At 37.3% G+C, this 23,297-nt stretch overlaps 2 protein-coding genes across 9 annotated transcripts; one reads left to right on the forward strand and one right to left on the reverse strand.

The window, feature by feature from the left end:
• Positions 1–3,917: 3,917 nt before the first annotated feature.
• GPR15 (G protein-coupled receptor 15) lies at positions 3,918–5,091 on the reverse strand (the record flags this gene model as incomplete). The annotated part of the gene is made up of 1 exon (XM_080655991.1): positions 3,918–5,091. Exon 1 carries the CDS (start codon positions 5,001–5,003, stop codon positions 3,918–3,920), a length of 1,086 nt encoding a protein of 361 aa, XP_080512117.1. The 5' UTR covers positions 5,004–5,091.
• A 6,622-nt stretch (positions 5,092–11,713) lies between these two features.
• Positions 11,714–19,335, forward strand: CLDND1 (claudin domain containing 1). Of its 8 annotated transcripts, none has more exons than XM_080655431.1 (6): positions 11,733–11,819; positions 12,916–12,981; positions 13,257–13,498; positions 15,847–15,957; positions 17,634–17,771; positions 17,944–19,335. In XM_080655431.1, exons 3-6 carry the CDS (start codon positions 13,276–13,278, stop codon positions 18,162–18,164), a joined length of 693 nt encoding a protein of 230 aa, XP_080511557.1. In that variant the 5' UTR covers positions 11,733–11,819; positions 12,916–12,981; positions 13,257–13,275; the 3' UTR covers positions 18,165–19,335. The 8 variants fall into 8 exon arrangements, with proteins under 8 accessions (XP_080511553.1, XP_080511557.1, XP_080511555.1 ...); XM_080655429.1 differs by having other exon boundaries at positions 11,737–11,819; positions 12,931–12,981; positions 13,192–13,498; XM_080655428.1 differs by having other exon boundaries at positions 11,739–11,819; positions 13,192–13,498.
• The last annotated feature ends 3,962 nt before the right edge of the window (positions 19,336–23,297 follow it).

Below are 23,297 nucleotides of genomic sequence, written 5' to 3' on the forward strand. Positions count from 1 at the left end.
CAGTGGTACTGTTTTTTTTTTCCCTGTACACATATATGTAACATCTAGTCATAATTGTTTACTCATAGAATTGACAAAAATAAAGAATGTAGATGCCTGGCCTGCGGACTCAAGGGTCCCAGGTTTGATTCCAGTCAAGGGCATGTACCTTGGTTGTGGGCACATCCCCAGTAGGAGGTGTGCAGGAGGCAGCTGATCGATGATTCTCTCTCATCAATGTTTCTAACTCTCTATCCCTCTCCCTTCCTCTCTGTAAAAAATCAATAAAGTATATTTAAAAAAAAAAAAAAAAGAATGTAGATGCCAAGAAAAGAACTTAAAATAAGAACAGGCATTTGCAAGGGACAATCCAATCCACACCAACCTCTGTGGAAGGCAAAATCCAGTAAGCATTTACAAAATATTCTGGTAGAATTGTCCTTCTGCTTTTTTTCCGAAGGTGCTTCTCTCTCTCATGGCGCTGGAAGCATCATCTTGCTAGCGGGCTATCACAGTAGCATGTTTAAAATAAATTTGTAATTCTTTTAATATTGCTTGACTTTTGTGAATGAGTTCTGCAAGTAAAATGACACACATTCTCTGTGACACACATTTGACGAGTCATTTCTCCCCTCTGAGATTACTAAGGGGAAGGAATAGAGAATGATTTGAGGAGTCAAAATGAATCATAAAGGAAGATTTCTTTCACTCAGCTTACCATCATACCGTGCATTTCTTCATCTATTTAAAAATTATCTTGTGACCCCCGAGTAGTAGTCACGCACATAGCTTCCCTTTAAGACTGTATTCTCACTCAGAGGTGATTTTGACTTGTTAGAGGGGACAAAGGAAGGTACTCCCAGGAATACCAGGTAGGTTTTAATGTTTAAATATGACCGAAATGAAGTAAATTTGTGTTTGTGACTATGTGCACTTTGAGTATATCTATTTTTAAATTAATTCTAAGTTGTAGATGACATTTTACTCAGGCTTTATAATGGAGAGCTTTTCTGTGTTAAGTTCAAGAAAAATTTCTTGAGAAATGGTTGGAGATTTCTGTCATATATTTGTCAGTGACATTTGCCAATAGCTTTGGACTGCTTTAATAAACAACAGGTAATGTTAATCTGTAAAGATTTCCTTATAGATTTACTCTTACTAAGTTGTAGTCTGTTTTTCTAACTTTGGCTATAAACAACAAGGCATGATTCTGTTAAGGATTAATTTTCTAGAACTTATGGCAATGTGTGTTGATTTGTTGTATAATGATTTTAAATTACAGCAAAGTATCCCTCAGAGTAGTTTAACTGAGATAACAAAAATCTTGAAAAGTTATTAATATATGTCTGTATTTCTGAGTATATTTTATCTACATATATACATAGAATTTGTTCATATTAAAAATGTGGAGCTATTATGGTTTAAAACTATGCAAAATGAGATCTAAACAAATAACTTATAATAAAACCTTTAATGCTATTATAATATAAATTGTATTTTATACCAGAGGAATCCACATATGACATAGTAACTTACCAACTTAAACAAGTTTTGAACTTTTTCCTATGACAGTTATGCCATCTATAAAATTATGTATTTTTCCTTCAATCTCTTTGGTATATTATGAATATAAAATACACTAAGATTTTTTAAAGGCATAAAATTAGCATGTCTATTTAAAGTATTAGAAAGTACAACAATATGTCTTTTTTTGATGTTATTTTAAATATTCCCATCAAAAACTAAAAAGATGAAACAGAAGTTAGATTCTTAATATTTGTTAAATGAGAGTGATTGTCATTTGATATTTTAGTTTGGAAATTTCTAAGCAACATTCAATAACTAATAATAGAAACCCAATAGCTTTATGTAATAATTTGTTACTCAGTATTTTTAAAAACCATTATATTAATCTTACAATATTCTTGAGAATTCTATACATATATAGTACCAACTAAATTTAAGTATGAAAATTATTTGCTCAATGTCCCAACATTAAACATGAAGTTAAACCTAATAATCTATGTTTTCTTATTTCCTAACAAATATCTTAGCTAAGTGATTGGGCTATTTTTTATAGGTAGCATTTCTTAAAGACAATGATTTTCATGATTAGTAATAGTGCTTTTATTGGTATGTTCTAAAAATGTGAATGTCTCTTCCTTCCATATTTTGTTTTCATCTAACCTTTGGAGAGCTATTTAATTGTTTTAAATTCAGTTTTGAAGTATTCCAAGAAACTTTATTTCTTATGATTTACACTGTCATTTTTCTATATCTATGATTAATTACTAAAATACTAAGAATATTAATTAATATTAATGTGTTGATAAAAATTAATACAACATAGAATACTTAGATAAGGACATTATATTTTTATTTAATAAAAGCTTAAAGAGAAATTAACAAATTAACCAATTTATAAAATAATAAACTATATTTTCAACTTTTAAATGGATTATAAGATGCCCAATATTTGAGATTTTTTTAATGTGAAAGATACATACATAGAATGAACTTGAATTACTTCATCTCTGAAAAAATTATAAGCTTTCTCTGATTTTCAAACTTAATACTTAGAAGTAAAACAGTAATTCATTTGAGTAAACAGTGAGTGAAAAAGATAACACTTCTTAAATTAAAAGATGTTTCCAATAGTATGTTTGCTATTTTTGTGTTTACTGCTAATTACATTGCTAGTTTTTTACTTCAAAGTCTTTAAAAAGAATATTAGGTACAAATCATCTAAATAAATATTCATTGGGTGAAGGAATTCAGGATAGTCTCTGGGTTTGGAAAAATCTATATAAAATACCAACATCAACATTGTTATGAATTTTTTTTTTTTTACTTCAGAGTATCCTGCCTTGCTATATTACTGGATCAAATCTTGAAATTATATAGTCCAGCAAATGATACTATAAGGAATGTGTAGCACTAACATTATAATTAAATTACAAAAGCATAATCTGCATAAGGCTGTAGCTAAGCATTTGATGACCCCTAATTATATTATTAGTAACATTTTTATTTGATAACTAGATAACTGGATAAATTAAAAACATATAATTAAAGCAAAGTCATGTCCTAATTTATAAAGACAATAAAAACAAAAGAGCATAGCAAAACCCCATTGAAAAATAGTTACTGCACCATTATAATGAGATACAATTTTACCCATATATCTTATAAAGAAAATAAAGGTCAAATCTTGCCATATGCTTTCTTGTTAAAATACTCTAGAAGACCAGATAATAATGTAAGTCTCAAGTCATAAACATAATACAAAATGATTCACCCCCATGAGCTTTTTCCCAGTCTGAAGTTATTTTGAATGGCACCGGATGAAAGCCAATATTGGAAGATGGTAAAGAATCACCACACAAGGTTTTAAATAACAAGACCAGAACCTTACTTCATTACTCAGGAACAATTAATTTCAGAGCACAGATATATCTCCTGCTACCTACATTGACACCACATGTCTCACCAGATGAAAGTGGGCAGAATCCTTTCACTGTAGTCCACTTTGGAGCCCAGTATGAAGGGTGGTGTGGGGCAAGGTATCATGGTTCTTGAGAGAGGAAAAAGCCTAAATGTGCATTAAGAATCATGAAGAAAGAAACTAGTCCAAGCAGGAGCCTTTATCTCAGAGTTCAAGGATGTAAAGGAGTTGTATTTTGCCCCGTGAACTGGATTGGCAAGGGTCAAATAAGGCCAATCTGCTGGGGGGAAAAACAAAAACAAAACACCAGCATATAGCCTAATTATATCCACAAACACAAAGAGTTTTCAATTGTCTTTTTCATAAAAATTAACTCTTCCTTGCATTTATGAAGCAATATGAATCCTTTTAGCATTACTCTTCTTCTTTCTTTGTCAATGACCCAAATGAACTGTCCAATCCACCAACAGAGCTTGAAAAGTCACAGTTCGTTTTAGAGTGACACAGACCTCTTTCTCCTCCTGGCAAAATCCCCGGCATGAATGAAGTTGGAGAGAACCTTAGTGAGGTGACTATCTGATGTCTCCGTGCTGCTCCCAAAGTCATAGTTCTTGAGGCCAGGGCACAAGCAGTGCACAATGGCCCTGCGGATATAGCTGTCAAAGATATAGTAAATAAAAGGGTTGACACAGCTGTTGGCAAATGCTAAGGGCCCACTCACCTCCATGCCCAGCTGGAGAATAGACAAGGAAAAGTAGTGTTCTTGCTGCAACCCAGACACAATGGCCAGGAGCTTGAATGTATTAAAGGGCAGCCAGGAGAATACAAAGGCAGCCACGACAATAAATATGATCTTGATGGATTTCCTCAGCTTCTTGTTATGCTTTCCCGTCTGCTGGTAATGGGCACACAGCTTCCTTGTGATACAACAGTAGCAGGTCACAATGCTCACCAAAGGCACAAAAAAGGTAAAAATTAAGGACACCAGGGCCCAAGTCAGTTTAATTGAAGTGGCCCTCTTCTCTGCACAGTATGGCTTATCATTAATCAGGGTGAGCTCCCTGGACAGAAGAGTAGGCATCCCCAGGAGGCAAGAGATAAACCAGACACTGGCACAGACTCCATACGCACAGTCTCTCCTTCTGAACTTCCTGGATACGGCTGGACACACAATGGCCAGGTAGCGGTCAATGCTCATGCAGGTGAGCAGGAAGACACTGCAGTGCATGTTGACTGAGATCATGTAGGAGCTGACTTTGCACAGGAAAGAACCTGTTCTCCACAGTCCTAAGGAGGCTTCTTTATCCACCCAGAGAGGCAGCGTGATGAGGAAAATGAAGTCAGAGGCGGCCAGGTTCATGATAAAGATGTCGATCAGTCTTCTGCTGCCCCGTTTGAAATGCAACACACTCATGAGGAGGAGGTTCCCCAGCACTCCGATCAGGAACACGGTTGTGTAAAAGATGGGAAGGAAAACAGATGTGTAAGGAGCATGGAAGTAGGTCTCCTCCAGATCATCAGGATTTGGGCTTGTACCATATAAATAATCCCAATAAACAGAGGTTGTTTCTGGGTCCATCACTAAAGATCAGGTGGCAAAATCTGGTAAGTTTCCTTACCTAGGAAGTTTTTGTATGAATTTTAGAAATCTCAAGGCAGCTTCTTTTATACAGTGCCACCTCTTCCCCCACCTCACCCCTCCCTTATAAGATCTTGGGATAGGCATAAAAACAGAGATTTAAAAAAGCAGTTTCTACCACTCTTCAGAAAGGGCCCTCCAGGAACATCACCCTGATTGGTGTTGGGTGGTTGTGGTTTTTTAAATTTACATTTGCCCAGGAAACTAAGCTGCTTTTTGACTTCTTTCTTCAAGGTTTTGAACTTGTTTCTTTAAATCCAGAAATTAGAAAATAAATTAACATTTTTTCCCTTACCTATGTTAAAGACATATTTTGCTTTTCTAACACTGAGATTCCTTTTGATCTAGCTTTCTGTTTCACATATAGGATACTGTTGTACTTTAAGAATTTTAAGGTGATGATGGTGAAGATACTGTTTTAATTACATCATTGGTGAAATGTGAAGGAAATAGTCTTCCGTTGCATGAAGAGTGAACTGAAAATCTAAACCATGCCAGCCTGCATCTGTGGCAAACATGATGGTCCCAGTTAGGTTATGAGATTTTTCCCAATTACTTGACTCTTTTAGTTCATATATAATCAATCCTGTCTCACTCAATAAGTTGTGTGTTTGCTTTTTTTTTTTTTTTAATCTTCAAAGGTTGAGGCCATATCTTGTGCTTTTATTATTTGGAAAAAAATTCCACTATGATAAGCACAACACCATGCACATAGTAGGTGCTTTGGGAATGTTAGTTTATTTGAGTTGATTAGAAAAGCTCTTATTTTTGTGATTCAGTATTATTAGCAATGGTGAATTCATTGGGTTTAACTGCAGGCATTCTTATTACAAATACAGGTTTAAAATAACAAATTGATATTTTCAGTTTCTCTGCTATTATAATTCAACCAATAACATTCCCTTTGTTAGGATTAACATTCTTGTTTGAAAGATTTTCTCCTACTAACCCGCAAACACATACCCTTCATCAGACTCTAGATCCCCTCACCTTTGTAGCAGTGATTGTTTAGCTTTTGAGCTATGACTTTTCCTTAAGTACCTCCACACATCAGTGAACTTCACTTTGGAAATTATTGACCTGACAACAGAGAGACCTATATTAAGTGACATTATAATGGAGTTGCCAGTATAGGCACTATAAAAGGAAGATTTTTGGTTCATTCAAAACACTTCAGAAATAGGCTGACATAGGAAAGATCCTATCATATTTTCTTATCTAGTCTCTTTTATATTAGAAAGACTATAGCAAAATATAACAAATTCTGAAACTGACTCCATTTATTTCAACTTTTTACTGGCCGAAATGGCTCAAGCTTCTCTCACACTCTTCTCTCCTTCCCTCTTTCCCTTCATCTCATTTCATCGCCAAAATTAGTTTCAGATTGATATTATGAATGCATGGAAGAACGTATGCCTGTAGATGAAAATACAATTGTTAAACATTTGAAGTTCTTTCTACTGAATTTTTATTTCTTTCAGACTTAATATGTTGAAAAGAATGATCCTGCCTGCTGTATTCCCTCCTTCTCTCTTTTTCTTGAATGTCACCTCAGTCTTAGGCGTCAGTCTAAGTCAGGGGAAGACGAGGGCTCCCCTGATCTGGGGCAGCCCCAGGAAGTCACCTACAAGTTGTTGTTTTTTGGTCTGGGTCTGCCTTCTTCTGTGTCCCTGGCTGTCCTGTGTTGTTCATGAAAGGTGGGGAGGGGGCAGGGGGCACACCCTTTACTAAGTACAGGCTGCAAATGAGAAGAACTAATGCTTTGACGTTTCTGGGATGAAAGTCTTTCCCGTGTGTAAGCCTTAAATATTTAACTGAATGATTTATTTTGTCAAATAGTTTGAAGCAGGACAATATTAACTTGAAAAGGATTGATGGAGTAAACACAGACTATTCAACCACTATATCTATGTGTATGTGTCTTAAATTAATATGTATATTTATACTTTAATTGTACTGTTAGAATTTTATATTATGCAAACAGAAGTTCTTTTGGCATTTGAGAAGATAAGATTGATTTGGGGCCTAAAATATTTTTAAAAAATATTTTTAGATATGTCTCAAAAATTCTACATAAAAGTTATAAAATGGATAAGAGTTGATGCTCATATTCTAGAGAAAAATATCTGGCTGTACAATTATTCTGTAGGTCTTAAATTTTCTTCCAGCATTCAAAATTGTTGGCCTGCTGATGTAAACTATGTCAAACAAATCTAAATTTCTCAGTAAATTTTAAGCCAGCTGTAAACAAAATGATTTTTTTCATGATACATGGTTACTTGGAATATAGTAATTAGTGGTTGAACGCTGCGATGTGAGAATATCCAACATGGATCAACAGTATCTTGGGACCCAAGTTAGAAAACAAATCAAGTGTTTTGAGCCACAAAAGGAAACAAATAGAATTGTTCTGAGCTTTTAATAACTCAACGAATACAAAGCTATTATAAGACAGAACCCATAATAGGAGCTGACTAGACAAAGTAGGGAAGGACATTGCTCTAAATAAGCTTGGGTGCAATGGTCATTTTCAGGCTTCAAATGCTTTGACATAAACATGAGTTAATTAACAATAAAATAACCAGTACACATAGACCAAAACTCAAAACAACACCGCATATACAGCCTATAAAAAAAAGCAATCTGAAAAGGATGATTAAAAAAAAGAGTAAGATGTAAATATTAGTAACTGAATTACAGCGTATATGCCATCTCAAGAATGGTTATCCCCTCCAAGCCGCTCAACTTTCCTCCCCGATCCCTGGCAGATAATTGCTTCCAGCTTTATGTTCTCTGAGACCTTTTACAACACTGCTTATGACCTCATTCCACATGATTTGTTCTTTTGGTGTCTGACCTCCTGAGCTGATCATGAGCAAGTTGAAGGGGAGACCATCCGTTCTCTCCCCACTAGCCTAGTAGCTACCCAATTAAAGACTTTTATGGACTATCGAAGCCATTGTTTTGAAACTGTGGGTGCCAGACCACATTACCCACGTGAGAGTCGCCTGGGTGCCTACTAAACTGTAGCTTTCTGAACCCAATCCCAGATCTATTGAAACAAAATCATTAGGAGTGGAGTCTAGGACTTTATATTTAACAAACATCCAAGGTGCTTCTTATACACACTAAAGTTTAGAATCACTATTCTCATTCGTTTATCTTAACCAACTTCATATGTTATGCTTTGTTATTACTTTGGCTAACTTTTTTTAAAAAGTTTAAAAATCACCTCTAAATTTGAATTTCTTAGAAGTCTTCTACCTTGGACCTCACAAAATTTTAGAAATTTAGACTTTGGAGCTCTTTCTATTCTGTGTCCCACTTCCTGAGATATGTTCAGAATTGGGTCAGATGTTGAAGATGAGGAGAGAGTAAGGTTTTCTCCACAGAGAATCTATTATCATGTATCATGTGGCCATAGCTGTGACTTGCATCCTCTGCTTCACAGGTGGGCTGAGGTTTTCTGTGAATATAGCCACCCCAACTGGCGTTGTGATATATTTCTTCTGCTTCTTCTCTGTCAACCACTCTGGTCCCCATATTAAATAAGGACTCGTCAGATTATGTAGCATATAGCATAGCAGAAAGAAGTCTCTGCTCATATATGCTCTCCTGATGAGCCCTATAATAAATAGCAAATATCATGAAGCAAATTGGTTTTTATTAATTTTATCAGATGATATATTTTTATTAGAAAAAAACCCACTCTTGTCCATTTCTTACTTGAGTATTATAAAGTGTATAACAATTTAAGTAGTCCAGTTTAAGAGATCTGCTTATACACTAAGAGTTAATGATTTATTTTTATTTTGACAGTTACTTGGAAAGTTTTCTGTAATGTAATGTAATATATCCTACCAAATTAAGTGTTATCAGGGTCCATCACAGGGAATATAGAGCATTGTATTCATTTGATTTTATTTTTTATTTTTAGAATACAGTTGATGTACAATATTATATTAGCATCAGGTGTACACCATAGTGATTAGATATTTATATACATTACAAAGTGATCGCCCCTATAAATCTAGTACCCATCTGACATCCTATATGGTTATTACAATATTACTTACTGTACTAGAGGTCCAGTGCACAAAAATCGTGCACTGGTAGGGTCCCTAGCAGCTGCTGACTGCCAGCTGGGGCCTCCCTCCCTTCCCCCTGCAGATCCCGTCCCCTAGTCAAACTCGCAGTTGAGGGTACAATTTTCATACTACACTTTTATTATATAGGATTTCCTGTGATGTACTTTATATCCCCATGACTAATTTTATAACTGTCAATTTATACTTCTCTTCAAAATTTTCATGAGTTTATTTGATGACATGTTTATTGATTTGTTCCAATTATTTATGCATTCATTGGTTGATTCTTATATGTGCCCTGACTGGGGATCAAACCCACAACCTTGGTATTTCGGGATGACGTTCTAACCAACTGAGCTACCTGGCCAGGGCATTTAGTTGTAATTTTATATTTACAATCCTCACCTGAGGATATTTTTCCATTGATTTTTGGAGAGAGTGGAGGAGAGAGGGAAAGACAGAAACATCGATGTGAGAGAAACACATTGATTGGTTGCCTCCGACCAGAGCCCAGGCCAGGGTAGAGCCTGTAACTGAGATACGTGCCCTTGACCAGAATCAAACCCAGGACCCTTTGGTCCACAGGCCGATGCTCTATCCACTGAGCCAAACTGGCTAGGGCAGTTGTAATTTTGATGTGGTTGTGAGAGGAGGTGAGCACAGCATTTTCCTACTCTGCTATCTTTTAATTTATTGGGGTGACACTGTTTAACAAAATTACATAGGTTTCAAGTGCACAATTCCACAACACATCATCTGTACACTGTACTGTGTATTCACTATCCCAAGTCAAGTCTCCCTCCATTCTACTCTGTCATCTTGAGGAAAGAGCCATTTTAGATGCACTTTTCTATTTGCCTTGTTCTTGGTTAATATAGCTATTTTTCTATAGTGAATTGATACAAGGAAAATTTTTAAATGATGTTTTTTAGGGTGGTTGTTTATTGGAACTGAGAGTTTGCATATATTCCTATTTTTCTCTTTCCTATACTACTAGGTTCACAAGAAAAACAACAAAATTTTATGAGAAAAATATAATGTAGATATATTTTACTCAACATAATTTTTTAGTTCCTAAAATATGTGCAATTAAAAATTAATATTTAAGTAGATTAGGGAATTTGGTATGAAAGGCAATTAACATATTAAGAATTGTTTTGTAAGTACATAATATAAGCAAATACTATCTGCATAGCTATATTTTCAGTTGTTGGCTTATTTAAACTGTAATGTAACTGCAAAACCTTCCTGCTGAAACTGGAACCACCCTTAACAAATTAAGGCAGAGGCCTAGTTGAACTTTGCTTTTAAATGTAAATTGCATAATCTGTACATGGTTGCCTTAAATTATCTTTAACTTCTATAAAAATATTTCAGACCAGCTACTGTTTTCCAAAACAGCAGAGTAAGAAATGGAAGCAGACATTTAACTCCATTATATTAAGGATTTATATTGCCTACCCGCACAAATAAGTATAAACGGAAAACACCCAAGATGCAGAGATAAATCAGAAATACGGTTGTGTGCTTGGAGTTACTGCATATGATGGGACAGTGCAAGTCCTCTGTGCTGGCTGAGCAGGATGGCCTCTAACAGGCAAGACACTTCTAGGTCCATTCTAAATTGCTGAGTGAAACGTGTTTTGTGTGTTTTCTAAGCATTCTGCAGACTTGATGGATGAAAGCGACATCTCCCTTGGAAGGTCCCCCAAAAAACAACCACCCTGAATCATGAAGACTTGTGTCTGCTTGAACAGAGTTAAATAAGGATGCCTGAAATCCGGTCCTGGTAAGTCTTTCCTAGTCATCTGACAGTCCAGAGGTTCATAAAACCTACTGAAATGAACAGACTCCTACCTCTATAAATGGCTTATTTTCTCCCTCTAGAGGAATCAGGAGCTTTTAAAAGCTGTATATAATGACCCTACTTAAACATTTTAGATGTTCCACAACACATATTTTCCAATACTAATAACTTAATTGTTTACTATGCCTCAGTCTCTGTGCTGGGCGTTTTATATGTATTTTTCCTCATTCAGTCCTCACAATGATCACTTTGGATAGGGGTATTGTCAACATCCATATTTTGGAGAACATCCATATTTTGGAGAAAATAAAACTAAAACTTAAAGAAGTAAATTGTCTCATGTCACAAAACTAGTCGGCTCACTCCAACATTCAAGTTTGATAAGTCAGTTATTCACCCTGAGCTCAGTTCCCTTGTCTTTGAATTTGAGGTGGTATCTTCCTCTTTAAATTGTAAAACCTCAGTTATATAGGTCACAATCGATGACTAGCAGTGACCGGAGAGAGTTCGCCTTAATCTGTGGACCGTAGACCTTTCCTTGTAAAATATAGGAATCCATCGGTCCAGACCTTCCGTTTGCTTGCCGCTTTCCCTCGGGAACTGAACTACATCCCCCACAAGGCGCCGCGCGCTGCACTGTGAATGCCGTCCGCCTCCTCTCTCAGCTCTCCCTCCGTCCCTCCTACAACTCCCACAAGCCCCCTCGGCTCCGGGCCTGGGCCAGGCCAGGGGTGGAGGCGGAGGCGCGGGAGTTATGGAGGGGGCGGGCTCTGCAGGGAAGTGCGTCAGAGGAGGCGCGGGGAGAGTAGGGTGCTGTGGTCAGAGCTTAAGGGTGAAGCTGGCGGAGCAGGAGGATGGGCGGTGAGTGAGCGGAGCCGGCGTCGCCAGGCGGGGGTCGCGTAGCCGTGCGACGTTGCCAGCGGTTTAGCGAGGGTCCCCTCCCCTTGCGCCGCTGGGGTGGGCGGGTTCTGAGCGGCGGAGCTGGGCGGGGGTTGTCCCTCGGCCAAGGGGTCTGGGGAGGGGCCTGGTGGGGTACCCGAGGCCCCTGGCCGGGTCCGCGCAGGGATTCCCCATCCCTACCCGACCCGCATCGACCGCCCCCGACCCCCAGGTGCGCCCTGCGAGGTGCCAGCGCCAGGCGTCCGGCCTGGGAGAAGCGCCCTCCCGGTGCCGGGACCTTTTAAGGTCATTTGAGAGCACCAGGATGAAAGAGGGTTCCAAAGAATACAGATACAAACCCAACTCATGGAGTTATCATGCATTATTGTAATTGCCCTGATCTTTCCTGAGTCACTCCGCAGCTTCCAAACTCAGCAACCGCAGTTTGCGAGCCTGTGTCCGAGCTCCTTTGTAAGGCGTTTGGTGGGGTCACGGTATATACGGGCAGTATTTGACTCAGCTGGATCCGCCTTGAGTCATTTTACTGCGGCCATTTACTACTGCCGTGGAGCATGTGTCCACGCCTTCGGACGGTTCATATTTTGCCTAATTCACACTTTTCTTTATGGCTGAGGAGAGTTCACTTAGTTTGCAGATGAGGAGGTTCAAAAGTATCAGGAATGAAGAGAGTACATAGGAGCGAAGAATTTGTCAGGGTAAGGGAGCTTGGCTTAGCGTTAATGGATTAGGGCAGCTTGATATCTAGCATTATGTGTAATTTTGTTCATCTTGCTATTCTTTGCGCCTAAACAACCCTTCTCTGTGGGTTCACAAATATCTTCAACTCAGTGTTCCTGATTCTAAACGTTGCTTTTAGGTTTCCCTCTTCAGAGGAAACTGGGAGGAGCGGATTTCCTCTGCTTCCTTTTCCTGGGCCCTTTTCACACTCAGACCCCGGACACTTAATGCTCTGCAGCTCATATAAAAACTCAGTCTGTAATTAAAAATTTACGCATGGTACATTGCTGACTCTGGGTATGTCTATTGTCTGTATCTGTAATGTGTATGTCCTTTTCAGTGTTGTCTGTTTTAGTGTGCAGGTGATAGACTAGAGAACAAGACCTCTGTCTCCATAGCGTCCTGGGTATGTGAACTTTCAATAAGTACTTTCATGATGTCTTTTGTTTTGAACTTAATTTAAACATGCTTTTAAAAAAACTTCTTCTTGATTACACATTACTTTAAATAGCCAACGGATGGGAAATAGAGTAAAGGGCGGTTTTGAGATAATTTCTTTCAAAATTATCTTTATTTGTCCTTGATGGAGCCTAACTTTTCTTCAATTTTTATACAGAGCAGTGTGAATGCCAGAATGGATAACCGTTTTGCTACAGCATTTGTAATTGCTTGTGTGCTTAGCCTCATTTCCACCATCTACATGGCAGCCTCAATTGGCACAGACTTCTGGTATGAATATCGAAGTCCAGTTCAAGAAAATTCCAGTGATTTGAACAAAAGCCTCTGGAGCGACTTTGCTAGTGATGAAGCAGATGAAAAGACTTACAATGATGCACTTTTTCGATATAATGGCACAATGGGATTGTGGAGACGGTGTATCAGTATACCCCAAAACGTATATTGGAATAACCAAGAAAGGACAGGTATTTCTCTTTTTAACTTCTGTCTCCTTTACCTATTCAAATAGGAACAAGGTGATATGATGACCCAATTATGTATCTGGTTTGTGAGTTCTTTCTCTCCTCAAAGAAATAAATCTGTGTTTCTTCTCTCCATACCACCTTCTACCCCCACCTTTCAAGAGTTACCATTGTACTCATAAATATTGGTTGGGTGAGTAACTGTCCTTATCTTGAGAAAGACATTTTAAATCTTTATACTTATTTACCTATTTATTAAAAGCCTTTTTATTCATCTCACACATCATGAGGAAATAAATGGAAAAGTACAAATAAGACTTGAAACACTTGGTAAATGGTAAAAAGGACTAGTATCCAAAATCAGGTCAACAAATATGAATTGATAGTTCTTTTATATGTTAGCTGTGTTTTAGTAGATATTATCATTTGCCCTCTAAATCTTAGAGGGTATAATTTGACCAATTCTACATTTATATCTGTGCATATTTGAGACTGTTTTACAACAACCTTTTTTTAAAAAAAGATTTTTTTAGTTGATATTTAGTGAGAGGGGAAGGGAAAAGAGAGAGAGAGAGAGAGAGAATCATCAACATGAGAGTGGAACATCAACCAGCTGCCTCCTGCACATCCCCTACCAGGGACCAAGCCCAAACCTGGTCATGTGCTCTGACCAGGAATTGAACCAGCAACACTTCTGTGCCTTGGACAACGCCCAACCAACTGAACCACACCAGTCAGGACTGTTTTACAACAATCTTAATAGAGCTTATAGATCAAAGATGTACAGAAGAAAAATAACCTAAGAAATTGTCTCTCACGTTTATTTTGCAAGCATCCTTAACATTTAAAAATTTTAATTTCCAGTTATTAAAATGGAAACTTTAGAGCTCTTTATAAGGAACAGCTTTACATTTTGTGTTGTTTTTTAATTTGTGACTACTGTTGGCCTGTTGGTGGGAATCAACTGTATTCAGATCCCAGCACAAAGACTTGAGTTGCCATACATCAGAAGATGGTTGTTGTGATTTTATATGGAAAAAAAGTAGTTTGTAAGAGGGGAAAGTAGGTTAAAATTTATTGTAAAACATTTAACTATGAGAGTATAGGAGTACTTGATATTTGAATCTTAGCAACTATTTATCCTTCATTCAACAAATATTTATTATATGTCTCCATATTCCAGGTCCTAGAAGCTAGGAGTACATCAGGAAAAATAAAAACAATTCTTACTCTGGAGAAACTACTTACATTCTAATAAGGTGTGACAGGCAGTAAACATAGGTATAACAATATAATCAATAAATAATTATATAAAATGTTAGAAGATGACACATGCTAAAATATAGCAAAATAAAGGGGAGTTGGAAAAACATGATGTTGCTGGGAGTAAATTACGATATTCAGTAATATAGGCTCCAGTGAAAGACACCACTTGAGTAAAGACTTGATATAGGTGAAGGTGTTGGCCAAATAGGTCATTGTGGAAACAGAGGAGATCATTTAGGTTGGAAGAAACAACTACTGCAAAAGCCCTACGTTGGGAGCATGCCTAAAATAGTCAAGGTCCAGTGAGGAAGCCACTTAAATGGAGGGAGAGAGAGAGTGGGTATTCTATCAGAGACATGTATTCTTGGGCTGGGAGTAGAGCAAATCATGCAGGATTCTCTAGGCATGAAGAGGACTTTGGCTTTTACTCAGAATGTGATGGAGGCATTGGGGAGCTTTGAGCAGAGCAGAGATGATCTGCTCACCTAGGCTGATACATTGAATACATATGTCAGGCAAAGGTGGAAGCCAGGAGACAAGTTAGGCTTATGCACTAATTCAGGTGAGAGATGATTGTGACTCAGACCAGGGTGGTAGTACTGAGTATTGGCTGGATTCTAGATATATTTTGAAGGTAGAGCCTCTAGGAGTTCCTGATGGAATGCATGTGGACAAGAATGACTAAAATCTCTAGGCTGAGGAACTGGAAGGGTAGAATTGTCATTACCTGAAATGGGAAAGATGGTTGGTGGAGTAAGTGAGGGAACAAGATCAAAGTTCCTTTTTATTTGTTTTTTTCCCCTTCTCCTCCTCCTTCCTAGTCTTCTTACATATCTATTCTCATTCATTTCACTGCTCTTATTCCTTTTCCCCCCTTTCTTGTGCCCAGGTCTTAAGCCTGCCACTGAGAACTATTGGTATCTATTGGGCATTGATCCTACATGTCAAAGCTAAAGATGTTGTTATCTCCTCTGGGAACATCTCTTTGTATCACTTTTTATTTCAGAGAATAGTTACTCGAAAGAGATTTTTTGTTAAATGCTTAGTATTAAAACAGCAAGCAATCATTGTTATTCTTGTTCCAGAATCATTTGATGTGGTCACAAGATGCACGAGTTTCACGCTAAATGAGCAGTTCATGGCAAAATTTGTTGATCCTGGAAACCACAATACTGGGATTGATTTACTTCGAACCTGTGAGTACTTTGATATCAGCAGGACAATTAGGGAAAAATAGAAAATAAGTTTGCCTTTTTATGAACTCTGATTTTGGAACAAGATGAGTTATTATATTGTGTCAACTTGAAATAAGATCTCTAACAGTATCTCAACAAACTCTGATCCGTTCATAACTTATTTTAGGCGTTAGGTGCATACTTACCAAATTGTAAATAGGAAGTTGAGAGAGACAAAATAACACATTGGATGACAAAATCCAGACCCTTCAAAAGGTATTTTTGTGAGCCCATTTAAAGAGGAAATTTAATAGGGATAAATAATAGATTCCTGTATTTGAGTTAAACACTTCAGCTACCTGAGTTCAGTTAGGGATGTGTGAACACAGTTGACTGCAAGTTCTATATGAGTCAGTTGAATGTCAGGCCTGCCCCAAGTGTTAATCCAGTCTTAGGTGATAGTAACAGAACTGTAGATGTCAAAAATAAATGAAAGTATTTATTAGGAGTATTTATTATCCCTTGAGGGTCAGACTACCCAGGAAATACTGTCTTTAGATTTGAACCTAGTTTCCAATCTATAAAGACTTATTAGAGCTTGCCTGGAAGAATGACCATGTCATGAGAAGAAACATTGAATAAAAAGGCAAGTATTTAATTTTGCCCTGCAAATGCGTAGGAAAAAGTTTATTTTATTTATTACAAACAGTTTGAAGGAAAGAGAAAAGACTTTTATGTAGTTCTAGAAGTAAAGCTAGATTAGAAGGTAGATGTGGTTTAGCATTGATATTGATACATTGCTAATAATTAAAATAATTTAAAAATGGAATAGGATGCTTTGTAAAGTCACCAGCTTTCTTCCCATGTAGTTGAAGGGATTTATGATAATTAAACTGCCATTTATCACCCTGACCAGTTTGGCTCAGTGGTTGGAGCATCTGCCAGAGGACTGAAAGGGCCATGGGTTTGATTTCCGGTTAAGGCATGTGCCTTGGTTGCAGGTTTGATCCCTGGCCCTGGTCAGGGCAATGTGCAGGAGGCAACCATTTGATGTGTCTCTCTCACATCAAGGTTTCTCTCAGTTGATATGTCTCTCTGGCATCGATTGTTTCTCCACCTCCCCCTTCCCTCCCTTTTACTCTCTCTAAAAATCAGTGGAAAAAATATCCTTGGGTGAGGATTTTAAAAAAACAAACACCACCACCAACAACAAATCTCCCATTTTATTGTGTGCCTGGTATATACCAGATCCTCTACTTTGCGCTTTATGTATACTCTTTCAACAGGTTTTTGTTTTTTATCCTCACCATTCATTGACTTGTTATAACTGCCATAGATCCTCAAAGGACTTAGATTTGCTTGTATGTAGAGCCAGAATGCTTTGCCTCAAATGCTGGCTCTACTAGTTTGTAGGGATGTTGGGAGGGTTAATACACAGAGCATCTATGGAACAGTGCCTGACACTTAGTAAGACCTGTCCTGCTGAAGTCAGTAGTTGTTAACTTTTAGTGTCTTTTTACTTTTACATTTATCAGGACAAAGTGAGCATTTTTTTGAACAGTGCTTTACAAAACAAATTTCAATATTCCTTTCTCATTTTTGAGAAAAGATCTACATAGAAGAGGAAAGAAATTTCCATTGTGGGAAAACTGTCTGGAATCCTGGTAACATGTTTTTCCTCTCTTCTTTTCTTCCAGATCTCTGGCGTTGCCAGTTCCTTTTACCTTTTGTAAGTCTAGGTTTGATGTGCTTTGGGGCTTTGATTGGACTTTGTGCTTGCATCTGCCGAAGTTTGTACCCCGCCATTGCCACAGGCATTCTCCATCTCCTTGCAGGTAGGTCTTGTCATCAGACTTAACATTTTATCTTCTTTCTGTCTCCTTAGAGACCAAAGAGTTATAATTCTTAAACATTCATATATTACTGCTCTGTCACATTGCCTGAAAAACTCTTATGGTGCTCTTATCTAGCAATGTTTTGTTTTTGTTTTCTACATTTTCCTCCAAGGTTTGTGCACACTGGGCGCAGTGAGTTGCTATGTTGCTGGAATTGAGCTACTCCACCAGAAACTGAAGCTGCCTGAGAATGTGTCCGGTGAATTTGGATGGTCCTTCTGCCTGGCTTGCGTCTCAGCTCCCTTACAGTTCATGGCTTCTGCTCTCTTCATCTGGGCAGCTCATACCAACCAGAAAGAGTACACCTTAATGAAGGCATATCGTGTGGCATGAGAGGGAAGCTAGCTGCTGTACAATTGCCATTTTTATTATTTTTTATGAGTAATATTTTCCCTCCCCCAATTTTTTTTAATTTAACTATTTTTTTTGCAGATATATCACTCTATCTTGAAAATCCATTTTATTTATTCACACAGTTGTTTTTTGATACAACTAAAATTTATATGCATTACTCTGAGTGATTCCATATTTCAAACAAACAAATCTAGGGTCAAAGTCTAGACAGAAGGAAATGGGTAGATACTTGGCACAATTTTGTGAAAGATAACTGATAGTGGGAAATTGTCCCAGAACAAGTTCTGCTGATGTCTGTTAGACTTTTCAGTAAAGTAATTATATTCACTCAACTGGAAATTTTATTTTTATTGGGAAACCTCATCATTGTCAAAACTTATGTTTACTTTGCTATTATAGTTATCCAGTCAGCCAGAGTTATTAATGCTGTTTTCAAAAACTTAAGCTACATATATAGGGAAATTATCTAAGATTCTTTTTCCTAAATATTGGCATATAACTTCATTAAGATGAAATATGGCAGCTGTTGATCTACACCGTGTCTGTCTACAAGAAAAGAGGTGAAAATAATCTTACTTGAAATTTTAACTTTGGAACTACAGGAATTCCAATTCAGCCAGATAAGGAGATTAACCTTATTTTACTTTATGTTTTTAATCTCCTTAGTGTGTCAGGATTTTCATTACCACCAAAACATTTGGATTTTTGCTTCTTCCCCCTTAATACACCAGACTTATTACAAGAATGCTTTCTTTTTAATACTACATTGGGTTCACAAAGTAAAATTCTTCAACTGCTATCTCTTTATTTCAACTAAGTACCATAAAAAACGTTCCACCATAAAGACCCTCTGGAGTTAGGAAAACTACCACAACCAGCTGGTCATTAACTTCCAAACATGGTCTTTATTTCTCGTGGTGAAATGATGTGCCTTTCCTTGCCTAAGTCCCTTCCTGGTGTGTATCAGCATTATTTAATGTCTTCTAATTCAGTCATTGTTTTATAAATATGTCTATAAACATTGAACTTTTAAAAATCTTATTTATTTCATTACTATAGCACTTGACAGATTTTTTTTAAAATGTAACTTAGTGATTTCTTACAATATCCTAAATCTGTCTTTTATATAAAATAAACTTAAAAATGAGAAGAGACTCAGTTGATTTAAATCTCAATACATTTGGATAAAGAAATATAAGATTCTGAATGAGCGTTTCTGTGGAAAATGTTTTGTTGTTTTCTAGGCCTATCTTTATGCCCAGTGTTTGGGTCTCTGTTTTATCTTCCAAGAACTGTGGGAACCTCTTAACACCTACTAGAAAATAAGAGACTCTATGTCATATGTTTCACAGTTTTATTTTAATTTTTTTTTATTGTTTAAAGTATTATAAATAGTAGTACATATGTCTCCTTTTTTTCCAGTTGACCTTCCCCCAGCCTCCCCTACCCCCCGGCACATGCCCTCACCCCCCTCCCAGTGTCTTGCATTTATTGGTTATGCTTACATGCATGCATACAAGTCCTTCAGTTGATCTCTTACCCCTACCCCAACCCTCCCCAGCCTTCCAGCTGTAGTTTGACAGTTTGTTCGATGCTTCTTTGCCTCTGTATCTATCTTTTTGTTCATCAAGTTATAATGTTCTTTATTATCCATTAATGAGTGAGATCATGTGGTATTTTTCTTTCACTGACTGGCTTATTTCACTTAGCATAATGCTCTCCAGTTCCATCCATGCTGTTGCAAATGGTAAGAATTCCTTTTTTATAGCAGCGTAGTATTGCATTGTGTAGATGTACCACAGTTTTCTAATCCACTCATCTGCTGATGGGCACTTAGGCTGTTTCCAAATCTTAGCTATGGTGAATTGTGCTGCTATGAACATAGGGGTGCATATATCCTTTCTGATTGGTGTTTCTGTTTTCTTGGGATATATTCCTAGAAGTGGTGGTACTGGGTCAAATGGCAGTTCCATTTTTAATTTTTTGAGGAAACTCCATACTGTTCTCCACAGTGGATGCACCAGTCTGCATTCCCACCAGCAGTGCAGGAGGGTTCCTTTTTCTCCGCATCCTCTCCAGCACTTGTCCTTTGTTGATTTGTTGATGATAGCCATTCTGACAGGTGTGAGGTGGTTTTTGATTTGCATCTCGGATGATTAGTGATTTTGAGCATGTTTTCATATGTCTCTTGGCTTTCTGAATGTCCTCTTTCGAAAAGTGTCTATTTAGGTCATTTGCCCATTTTTTATTGGGTTGTTTATCTTCCTTTTGTTAAGTTGTATGAGTTCCCTGTAAATATTGGAGATTAAACCCTTATTGGAGATAACTTTGGCAAATATGTTCTCCCATGCAATGGGCTTTCTTGTTGTTTTGTTGTTGGTTTCTTTTGCTGTGCAGAAGCTTTTTATATTGATGTAGTCCCATTTGTTTATTTTCTCCTTAGTTTCCATTGCTCTAGGAGCTTATCGTTAAACATATTGCTACGACAAATGTCTGCTATTTTGCTGCCTATGGCTTCTTCTAAGATTTTTATGGTTTCCCGTCTTACGTTTAAGTCCTTTAGCATTTTGAGTTTATTTTTGTGTATGGTGTAAGTTGGTGGTCTAGTTTCATTTTTTTGCAAGTATCTGTCCAGTTTTCCCAACACCATTTATTGAAGAGACTGTCTTGACTCCATTGTATGGTCTTGCCTCCTTTGCCAAATATTAATTGAGCATAATGGCTTGTGTCGATTTCTGGATTCTCTGTTCTGTTCCACTGGTCTATATGTCTGTTCTTGTGCCAATACCAGGCAGTTTTGAGAATAGCGGCTTTGTAGTATAGCTTGATATCTGGTATTGTGATCCCTCCATCGTTGTTCTTTCTCAAGATTGCTGCAGCTATTCTGGGTCTTTTTTTATTCCAGATGAATATTTGGAGAATTTGTTCTAGGTCTTTGAAGTATGCCGTTGGTATTTTAATGGGGATTGCATTGAATCTATAGATTGCTTTGGATAGTAAGGACATTTTAATGATGTTGATTCTACTAATCCATGAACATGGTATATTCTTCCATTTGTTTATGTCTTCCTCTATCTCTCTTTTCAGCGTTCTGAAATTTCTGAGTACAGGTCCTTTATCTCCTTGGTTAAGTTTATTCCTAGGTATCTTAATTTTTTGTTGCGATGGTAAATGGGGTTGCTTTTTTAATTGCTCTTTCTGTGAGTTCATTGTTGGTGTATAGAAAAGCCATAGACTTCTGGGTGTTAATTTTGTATCCTGCTACATTGCCGAATTCATTTATTAAGTCTAGTAGTTTTTTGATGGAGTCTTTGCGGTTTTCTATGTACAATATCATGTCATCTGCGAATAAGGACAGTTTTACTTCTTCTTTTCCTATTTTGATGCCTTTTATTTCTTCTTCTTGTCTGATAGCAATGGCTAGTACTTCCAGTACTATGTCAAACAGGAGTGGTGAGAGTGGGCATCCCTGTCTTGTTCCTGTTCTTAGGGGAAATGGTTTTAGTTTTTGCCCATTGAGTATGATGTTGGCTGCGGGTTTGTCATATAAGGCTTTTATTATGTTGAGGTATGATCCCTCTATTCCCACCTTGCTGAGGGTTTTTATCAAGAAAGGGTATTGGATTTTGTCAAATGCTTTTTCTGCATCAATGGATATGATTATATGGTTTTTATCTCTCAGTTTGTTTATATGGTGTATCACATTTATTGATTTGTGGATATTGTACCATCCTTGCATCCCCGGAATAAATCCCACTTGGTCATAGTGTATGATCTTTCTAATGTAATGCTGGATTCGATTTGCTAGAATTTTGTTAAGGATTTTGGCATCTATGTTCATGAGGGATATTGGCCTGTAATTCTCTTTGTATTGTCTTGATCTGGTTATGGGATTAGGTTTGCTGGCTTCGTAGAATGAGCTTGGAAGTGCTCCTTCCTCTTGAATTTTTTGGAATAGTCTGAGGAAGATAGGTTTTATTTCTTCTTTGAATGTTTTATAAAACTCCTCTGTGAAGACGTCTGGTCCAGGGCTTTTGTTTGTTGGAAGTTTTTTGATGACTGCTTCAATTTCCTCCATAGTTATCGGCCTATTCAGATTTTTTGATTCCTCCTGGTTGAGTTTTGGAAGGTCATATTTTTTTAGGTATATGTCCATTTTTTTCTAGGTTGACCAGTTTGTTGGAGTAGAGTTGCTCATAGTATTTTTTTTACGATTCTTCATTTTTCTGTGGGATCTGTTGTTATTTTACCTCTTTTGTTTCTGATTTTGTTTATTTGGGTCCTCTCTCTTTGCTTCTTGGTGAGCCTGGCTAGAGGTTCATCAATCTTGTTTATCCTTTCAAATGAACCAGCTCTTGGTTTCTGTTTCACAGCTTTAAAACATGTTTTCAAAGTAGTATTGTGATCTCTATCATACTTAATGTGGCTAGTTTTTCATAAGCTCACTTAATGGCTGTGGATTTGTGTTGTATATTAAAGAAATAATTGAGTCAGCTTTGGATTTCCAGCAAAGCCAGTATTGCTCTGTAGCTGAGTGTTGCCTATGAAATGGCTTGCTGCTCACTTTTCTCTCTCTTCCTAACCCTTGAAGTGTCATTGCCCTCCAGTCCTATAGATAGGAGAAAACCTAAATGAGCAAACAGAACACTTTTGGGAATAGGATTTTTAAATTGTTGAACAACAGGGCATTTTTGTATTGGGAATTATTTTAAACAGTGGTCCCTGCTTCTTGTCACTCCAACGTTATCTGTGACTATCATTGTAGTCTGGAAACTCAGTCAGAACTGGCCTTCTGTGTCACAGCCTCACCAGTAGCATCCTGTAATATGGAAAGCTAGCACCATAAGCCCTATTGCTAAATGTGTGTTGTAGTCGATACTTGAAGCACATTGCAGAGTAGCTGAGGTCATCCCCTCCTGTGAGGACTTTTTTCTGTGGAATACATAGTGCCATGTTGTTTCATTTGATATGAAAACTACAGTTTTTCAGCTGCTCCATGATTCTAAAGAGGTAGAATCATATGAATTAGTGATATTTGGCTACTTTTAAAGTTAAACTAATACATAACATGAGTGGCAAATCAAGTCCTATTAATCTCTTTTCATCTAATCT

This window comes from Plecotus auritus (genome assembly GCF_963455305.1).
Source record: "Plecotus auritus genome assembly, chromosome: 2".
NCBI classification, from domain to species: Eukaryota; Metazoa; Chordata; class Mammalia; order Chiroptera; family Vespertilionidae; genus Plecotus; species Plecotus auritus.

Bases quoted from the DNA above. Each gene is read 5' to 3' on its own strand.
- CLDND1 (XM_080655426.1), top strand. The intron at 13,499-15,846 runs GTATTTCTCTTT...TTCTTGTTCCAG, and splicing joins GAATAACCAAGAAAGGACAG to AATCATTTGATGTGGTCACA. The intron at 17,772-17,943 runs GTAGGTCTTGTC...TTTTCCTCCAAG, and splicing joins CATTCTCCATCTCCTTGCAG to GTTTGTGCACACTGGGCGCA.